The sequence below is a fragment of the Acipenser ruthenus genome, chromosome 25, assembly GCF_902713425.1.
Source record: "Acipenser ruthenus chromosome 25, fAciRut3.2 maternal haplotype, whole genome shotgun sequence".
In the NCBI taxonomy this organism is placed as follows: Eukaryota; Metazoa; Chordata; class Actinopteri; order Acipenseriformes; family Acipenseridae; genus Acipenser; species Acipenser ruthenus.
Genome location: NC_081213.1, coordinates 19,749,502 through 19,758,728, shown reverse-complemented (window position 1 = coordinate 19,758,728; position 9,227 = coordinate 19,749,502). Strand labels below are relative to the sequence as shown.

Below are 9,227 nucleotides of genomic sequence, written 5' to 3'. Positions count from 1 at the left end.
AAACTTTTGAATACAACTATATATATATGTATATGTATATGTGTGTGCAGGCCTACTGCCAGCTTGATTACTGTATTTGATTACATTACTATCAACATACAATAAAATCTTGTAGATCAACAAAAAGTATGGCCTTGTGAATACCTGATAACGTTATTATGAGCTACATTAAGAACTAAAATGAAAGAAAAAACAAGTCACTGAACGGATTTTCATATGCAATAAACATGACCTCTATATTTGTTTATCATAAATGGTAACATTGACTAGTTTAAATCTGACACTGCAAAATCTATCTAGAAATCTGTGTTTGATTATAATAAAAAACACTGTGTACATAAAGTGACAGCAAGTTTTCCTTGCGTATGTAAAAAGGCAAATGTAAAGGGGACGCTGCTGCCAGCATTAGGGGGCGGGGCTGTGGGCGGTGGCAGCAAAGGTAAGTCCACGCCTTGTGGTTGGGGTTATGCAAATGACTTGATTTCATCCACCTGCCAGAGCTTTTCTCCAGCAGTCAGGAGCTCCTTAGTGCGGAAGACAACTGCCAAAGCGGTCAGGGAGAACTAGGGAACGGGAATACTTTCAACTTTCTGTTTCTTTTCCAAGGGATTGCCAGCCGGGGACCGTCTTCCACCCTGGCCACACTGAGAGCCGCGCTTGAAGAATTAATTCTGTTTCTTGGATTGTAAGCAGCAAGACCCAAATCAAGAACGCAGGTGTTTATGAAAAACAGGAATCAAGAAACTTGTTAAGGACATTATCAAAGCACTTTATTTAATTTTTTTTTAAGGATTTGCGTTTTTCTTCAAATCGTGTTTGGGAAAACCGTTACAGTGGATACTGCTCTATATACAAATTTGTTTATGTATAAGTGGGATTAAGTCACTGGCCATAACATAAAGGTAATTCATTCTCAATCTATTCAATGTATTTATTTTAATATGAAGTGTGCATTGTTTGTGTTCCAATGAGACCTTGATAATATAGCTTTTGAATTATGATGGGAATTATTCAGTTCCAACAAAGTTAAACGGCATGTAGCAGTACACCGTTTTGTTTAATTTAATTTAATTCAATTTAATTTAATTTAATTGTATTTTATTTTACATTGTGGTGATATAGTTAGATGATTTTTGCAAATATTTTAATGTTGACAGTGCCTAATCTTGATCGTTCAATTTGGTAGCTATGTTTATGTACTTATGTTATGGAAGTAGGATTAAAGTTATCGGTGCTTGTAAATAGTATGTTGATAAGACTGCAATAAATATTGTAAATGTATATATCAACATTTTGATAAACGCTGTCAATATCAAAAAAGAAAATAAGCAATAACTACTATAGGGGGAACATTATTATGAAACAACCTATACGTAAATAGTGACAGCTTGTAAAACGTTCTCTTTTGAGTATTATAGACTGCTACATTGTTAGTATTTAATACTGCTATTGTTAAAACATCGACGACGACTACTAGCAAGGTACTATATATATATATATATATATATATATATATATATATATATATATATATATATATAATGTATATTTTTTAGTAAAACTAGGTGGTGAAATTTCCCGTTCTACACGCTTATTGAACAGAACAATACATCGTGCCTGTGTTAACCTGCGTTCGTCGCTTACAGTACTGCGTCCTGTATTAGGAATGGGTGAGACGAACGGGGCTTTTGAACAACCACCTGGGCTGGGCTTGTATCATTTATAAAGTCGGAAGCTTGTGGACAATAATACCACATCAAGGTGTTTGCTTTACGGTAATTGTATTATGTATTTATTATTATTAGTCGTAGTAAGGCACAATCACATCGAGATTGTAGTATGTGTACTGATGTGATTTGCTAATGTAGGTAATGGCTTTGAATTTCATGTTTATGTGAAAATGTAAATAAATGGTATCGATTAGCATGTTCGTTGTGTATAATACACAGCAAAGTTTTGTCTATCTAGGCGTATTGCTTGACCATGTTTTGGCTTTGACTATAGGCTAAATAACTTACTGGTTAGGTTATGAACATGATCTTAAAAAAGAAAAGATAAACATTAGCAGATTGTGATTTATCAGTTATCCTGTCACTTAACTGGTGCATAAATAGGGCTTAATGTGAGCGGGGAGGTGTAATACGTAAGATAGATAACCACAACACTAGTCTGCTGCTGAGTCTGTGCACCCCTCGTTTTTAAACAGTGATTATGCTTGTGGCTGTACTTCATCTAAAGCCAATACGGACATAGTGTAGAGAGTCGTTTACAAAGTTATTGTCAGATCCAGTAACGCAATTGGAACGGACACGTTGATATCGGCGGCGCCCAGGGAATCCGATCCCATTCCCTGGGTTGTAGGTTCGAGCAGCTCGTCCGCTGACACGTGTTTACTAGCGGAACAGGATCGTGCCGGCGAGTTTTTTTTTTTTTAAATAGCTTAAATTGTTTTTTTTATGACCTTGGGCTCTATAAATCAGGTCTTGTCGATGAAATTATAACGAACACTTGCAAACAGAAAATACACAGTTCCTCTGATTCCGTTTTAATTAATGTAGAGTTTATACCACTGTAAGGTGTTCCCCAGTGGGTCTGTCATATTGCATGTTTGACAAAGTATTAAGCCTCCTAAAAAAAACAGAACTTGCCTAGCGAAGTTTTTAAGCGCTTATAAATGCTTTTAAGGAAATTAAATACACTTTTTTTAAATGGGTCTACTTTTTTTGTAGTGATTTTTGTAAGCTGGTGTTAGTTGTATGTGCTAGAAACAATGATTAGACTAAAAGCATATTGAGACTTATAAAAATGCGTGGTCGATCTGTTTCACTTCAGTAACTGAGAAAGGAAATAAAATATCTTAGCATCTGTTTCAGATTTAAAATTTTTAAAAACAAAACAAAAAAGTAATTAACTTGAGGCTCAAGTATTAAAACAAACAAACCATTTATTACGTGCTTCAGTCGCCTGTAGATGCAATGCAAATATATATATATATATATATATATATATATATATATATATATATATATATATATATATATATATATATATATATCTGTACTGCTGAACCTCGTCTTTTAATACTAGCATCACAAGGGTAGCCACGCATTATAAAGAGGCAGACCTCTAATGTGAGTTAAAGGGAAATCTCGGGTTTCTGTGACAGTTTATAAATTACTCGACCTTAGGTCTCGTAATTTATGACGTCACAGAAATCCTAGATGGAATTATTTTCCTGTAACTCACTGAAGTCCATCTATTATATAAAATCTCTCTCTCTCTCTCTCTCTCTCTCTCTCTCTCTCTCTCTCTCTCTCTCTCTCTCTCTCTCCTTCTTTCTGTATGATAATATGCATAGTTCTCAATTTAATGAGAATCGGTCTCACAAACTTTGCCTCCATCTGCCTTATTAACTTACAGGCATTGGTAATTGTCACAATAACTTAGGCAGGGTCTGCCAGCTTCCTTTCTGAAAATAGAATCTCAAAATTGAATTGCTGTTCTTGATGCCTAAATAGTCTCCAGGTAGAATAACTGACAGTACACACAATTAATTCATGAATGTAATAAAAGTGATAGCATTAATATACTTCAATGAGAGAAGTTAGGTTTCTCAAATTAAGGGGTTACATGTAAAGAAGATAGGAATTAAACAAATACATAGGCTAACTTTTAAGTGCTCAGCCATGAAATCTGAATAAAACCACTCCCATAGACAAGTGTTTTGTTCTATCTCCCGCCTTCATCCTCAAACCAAAATCTTACCAGATGAGCAAAGAAATACTTCCTTTGCGAATTGGAAAAGCTTATTTCATTTTCCAAGGTTTATTACAGGCTTTTAAAATATAACAAACATACTGCAGTTGTTGCTTTTAACTTTTATTTTAGAATAACTGGGTTGTTTTCGTGTAGTTAATTGCCCAACCAAGTAATAATGTTTCAAAACTCCCTTGCTCCAATTAGACTTAACCAGGGGGTGTCTTGTCGATTTTATTAAATTAGCTGGTGTTTTTAACATGGAGGCACACACTTTTTCTCTTGCTCTTATTCCGAATACAGAATATTGTTTTCCAAAATCAGATTCAGGTAACTGAACAGTGTATGTGACATAGGATTTGAATGGAGCCCAAATGTGAGTGAGTTGCACCTCTGTAGCAGTGATAACCTTGTCTATTGTCCCTCATTATGTTCAGGTTGTGGTCACTTTATTGGAAGGGGAGTTATGGCAGTTACAGTAGGATACAGATACTCTGTCTAGATATACACCCACTATCATGCCCCTTTAAAACTCTGACAAATCTCCTTTCTTTGACAAAATAACTAAAAACTGCTCGTGGCCTCAACTATGGCATAGTTCATCATGTGACATGCTACATATTTGACCTTTGCAAAAAAATATTTCTGAATATTTTCTGAAAAAGTGATCATATCATAACCTCTAAAGAATAGTTGTAGTCAAATAAAAACAGCTTTTTATTAATTTGTACATACCAAACTCAACCACCACTGATGCATATAAGTAAGGATTCGTTTCAAACCGCTGTGTGATCAGAAATTGACCGCTTCACTTGTTTTGCAATCGCATTGCAATAATGCCACCGGGTTCAGACATACTTTTTCCTGTTGTGCTTGAAAGGCGTGACTGGTTTCCACACAGTAGAAATGCATTTCTAAAAGAGGGTAAGAAAGAGGGAGTGAGAGAGGGCAGATTAATTTGAGTCAATCCAAATATTATCCCATGAGATTACAGTTCTATTATGTGCAATCCATAATGTTTAAGTTTTTCTTTGTTCCCGTTTTTGTGACTCACTTTCTTTTACACTTTGAAATCCTGTAATAGTTTTCACAAAGCTTGTTTAAAGCCCTGTTGAGCTGATTTGACTTGGGAGACTTTGGAGCCTAAACAGGTTCTGAGAGTAGAGAGAATACTCGGTTGTAAATCAATAACACCCTATACACATGATATACTTACTTGAGCATAACTCAGTGTCTTAAACTAAGAAAAAAAATCTCTTGATAAGATCCTTCAATCCATAGTTGTATAAACCAACAACTGGATCACAGGTGAAGTGGCAGATATAGTATCAAATGGATTGTAAACATTCTGATCTGTTGTGGTAGACTGTTCATAAACTATTTGTACAAAAATAAAAAGCGTAGCATTTGGTAAACAATGGTGTCAATTTTGCACTGGCTTATCAAAAGCTTAGTAGATCCGGTCTATTCACTGGTGTTTTTTTGTTTTTTTTGTTAAGTGCCTTCCGCTGTGTCTTTGTTTCTTAGTAATATTGGTTGTGGATTATTTTTGCTATGTCATTGTGAGTATTTTGACATTGCCTGGATTAGCTCTTAGAATATCAACAGATTATTTAGCAGGAAGCATTTACCAACATCCTTTTTTTAAATTCAAAGTAGGATATTCTTTTTGAATTCCTCAACTTGACGAACCCCGTTGCTTTGTTAACATTTATTCAACACAATGTGTGCATTGTGCGTCGCAGGCGTACACTGTGAATACAAAATCTTGAATGAGTTATGAGTATCACTCCATACATGCTGTCATTACATCATTAGTAGAGAGAACAGGTATTGGGACCCGTTCCATACATATATACATTAGTAAATATAGTGGTTACGATTATAAGAGGGACTCAGGGGTCCTGTGGGTTAACAAAGGTTTAAGACTTTACTCACTCTTTCAATATTCGTTTACGCTGCGTATCAAAACCATTTTACCTTTTGGTGGTTGCTCTATAAATTTAGATGAACAAAAAACAAAACGAAACAAAAAAACACGCAATACACTAAGTTTCCTTGTTACTCTTGAATGGGCCATTTTGAAAACACTTTGACTTGAGTGGGTGCTCTTCTTTTGTGCAGAAAAGTTTGTGGTGTGTTGTGGAAGGGGTGATGGGGTGACCACAGAACTAATGATACGGACCCCACTGGGGTCTGCAGCAGAGGGGTGGTTTTGAAAGGATCTAGCGGACAAAAAGCTGGCATGCACAGCACCGAGTGGGAAGGCAAATTCTCTCTTCAAAGGGCAGTGGATGACTCTGCTCTTTTTACTGTGCTCTGTGTTGATGAGTGTGGGGGCAGTATTTGTCTATATGAGGGTTTCTCATTTGTGCCATTATGAAGCAGAAAGACCTCAAAGAGACATGATAGAGTCAGAAGCGGTACCGGGGGGAGGAGGAAGTGGAATTCAAAAGAAGACAGGTGGAGAGGGAGCGAGGGAGCAGAGGGCAGGAAAGAGGGATGAGGGATGGAGTGGGTAAACAGTAGGAGGAGAAAAGGAAAAGAATGAAAGTGCATTCCGATGTCCATATGCGATGCATGCTTAACCCTTTAATGCCCGAGTTGCTGTATGTTCTCAACCTTTTTACAAAGTATGTCAAACATGTGTACTGTTTGCATCAGTGTTGATTTGAGCTAAGCTGAGTTTGCCAGAGGGTGCTATAGTGCTTGATACTGCCATCTAGTCAGAGCTGAAGGAAGTGCAAGCTTGGGAAAATGCATATTTTAGGTGTTGTTCCGCTCAGTGTCATGTTTTCCTCTTTTGAGCCCTGTGTGCAGGTTCAGCCTCAGTTGAGAATGCTTTACTGAGACAGTCATTGGAACACCATGCTGATTGAGAATGGGAAGTGTAGCTAAGGTAAAAAAGAAAGGTAGGCAGGAAGAGGTAATAATGAACTGAAGGTAAAGTAATAGGAAGAGAAGGAGAGAGCCAGTAGGGTTTTGGTACAAATTGAACAAGTAATGAGATGACTGTACCAAGCATGATTTTAATCTAAATCACTTGTTTATTTCTAAGCAAAATCTAGTTTTGACTTTTACTCCAAAAAACCTCCAAAAATATCTGGATATGATTGCAATGGTGTATTTATTTTCCAATTCAAACAGCACCAGTGCTGTTCAACACAAAAAAGGGTTGACTGTAATTCTGGAGCTCTCATGGTGGAACGTAATTACAACAGTGAACATACTGTTGTGACCGTCAGTGCTGTGTGGTCTGCTATGGGCTTGTAATTTAATGTTGCTGATGTGTTTTTTTTTTTTAATTAAGATTGATTCCCCAGTATTACATTGTATAAGTTGTACATAATGCACACTTTTTGATTGTATACCGTTTATGATTTATGTACTGGAATATTTTTTACAAAGGATATTGAGCCATCTATCCAAAATGTGATTATGCTTCTGAAAACAAATTCATGTGTAAGGAATCAAAACCCAGTTAGTCTAAGCTGACCTGTAATAATAAGCACTAACACCAGGCCTAATACGTGAATAATTAACAACGTCTTACCTTGTTTCCTCAGGGTTTTGGGGAGATTTCGGTTAGGATTGGGCCTCTTCACACCATGGCCGTTCACAGCCTCTGCATGGTGACCCATCTCCTGGCACTCAGTCTCTGGGTGCTGGTGTCCAGCTGTCTTCCATTGTCAGCCCCAAGAGTACAGTTGACCTTCAAAGGTATGGCGCTCTCTCCTTTTAATATAATCAAGCTGGTGGTCGTTTATGACTTCATGACCCAATCTGGGACCCTAATATTTGTGCTAGCTTTCCATAAAGCAATATAGGGTTTAGATCAGGTAATAAAGAGCACTTTTCTCTCTATACTCTATGTGAGGAAACCCTAGGTCTGTCCTGAACCAGTTAAAGGGAAAACAAACAAGTGAATGAGAGAAAAAGAGAATTACTTCAAATTGATAAGAGACTAAATTGAACCTGGGATTGATCAAAATACTATTGCTGCGAGGGAATTGAGGTGAGGTTTAAGAAAGTGGATTTGGCTTCAGGATCTGCTGTCCCGTTTACTTACTGCAGTGTGGGAATTATATGGATTAGCATACAGGCGACAGAGTTCGCAGGCAGAGGGGATTACAGAGTGCAAATTGCCTGGATCAGCAGAGCAAGACGCTGCCTGCTTTACTGTATCTACAAGGAAATCACACTTTCGATTAGTGGAGCAAAATTCTGGAGAGAACTTTTACTGTTCAGTTTGTATTACCTGGGTTAGCAGAGCAAAATGTGGCTTAATTAACTGTTGGTACACTTTGCTTTGACATTTTTTTTCTTAATCAAGTAGGATTTAATAGCCCACTGGTCATGTAGGCAAAGTGCTTGCGTTTTTTCTTTTTTTTCATTATGTTTTTTTTTAAATTGGTTTTTGAATGTCCTAAACAAATCTGAACATATTGGGATTAAGATTTACTTTTTCTCTGCTGGAACGGTTTCCTAGTATCTATAATTCATACATAACTTAAACACTCAGTCAAATATTGAAGAAAAATACACTTTGTTAAAATGTTAATCTACTGGACAAAGTTTGTTTTATTTATTTAGACACATACCATATCTGTCAAGAACTGTTTAATCTTTTGTGGCCTCTATAGTATTCTCAGCTATAAGAAAACTAAGAGTTGAAAATGACCACGGTGTTCAGGTACCTGTGTTTACCTGACTAATTCATTAATGACAGGACTAACAACAGCAACCCATAAGATGCTCTTTAAAGATGTCTGTAGTTGCTGTGATGGGTTCTAGAAGTTCTTGCTGGAAAGAGTTCTTTCTGATAAAGCAGCAATCTGTAGTAGTAATCACACTTTCTGTTATATTTGCTGGCTTGCCTGCTTTTGTTCCTACTCAGGTAGGATTTAACAGCTCACTGCTCACGCAGCCTGAATACTCTAGAGCCCCAATTTTTCTTTTTTATTGCTATTTTCTTATTTCTTTTTTAAAACCTCTTTACAAAACTGACAAATAAGGCTAACTTTTGCTATATGGCAACGATTGCCCAGTATCTTGTAATGTACTAAAAATCTTAAGAGGGGCCAGATGTCCCACTCTGGGTAATTTGCATTTATGACCACTGTAGCTATGGTATGGGCAATTTGCTCATATTGGAAAATCTCCCCTGGGGTGCACACAGAAAGCAGAGTAGCTATGCTTATGTTTGGATGCAGTGCATGCAAACCTAAGTCAAGAATGTACTTATTGACAAATGTTAACTTTCTGGACACTCTATAAGTTCTTAATCATTAGTGACAGCAAGCAAAATAGAAATCTTTATGAGTCACTGTTCCAAATTTCTTCCACATATTTTATGTTCAATCTTATAATTTTCCAATTTATTCAGTGCTGGGGGGGGGCTTTAGGTTTCCAGACTGTGTAAATAACTTTTTGTTTAAGGTTACTTAAATGTTGTAAAATCCTTGACTGTG

General features: G+C 36.6%; 1 protein-coding gene across 2 annotated transcripts in view; it reads left to right on the top strand.

Moving 5' to 3' along the window:
* The first annotated feature begins 485 nt into the window (after positions 1-485).
* The window catches only part of LOC117414175 (semaphorin-3F-like), a 73,294-nt gene continuing 64,552 nt past the window's right edge, over positions 486-9,227 (top strand). For both annotated transcript variants that reach the window (XM_058999571.1, XM_058999570.1), the window contains exons 1-2: positions 486-902; positions 7,323-7,476. In XM_058999571.1, the coding sequence (XP_058855554.1) occupies positions 7,365-7,476 (112 nt within the window). In that variant the 5' untranslated portion in view covers positions 486-902; positions 7,323-7,364. The remainder of the gene's footprint in view (positions 903-7,322; positions 7,477-9,227) is intronic.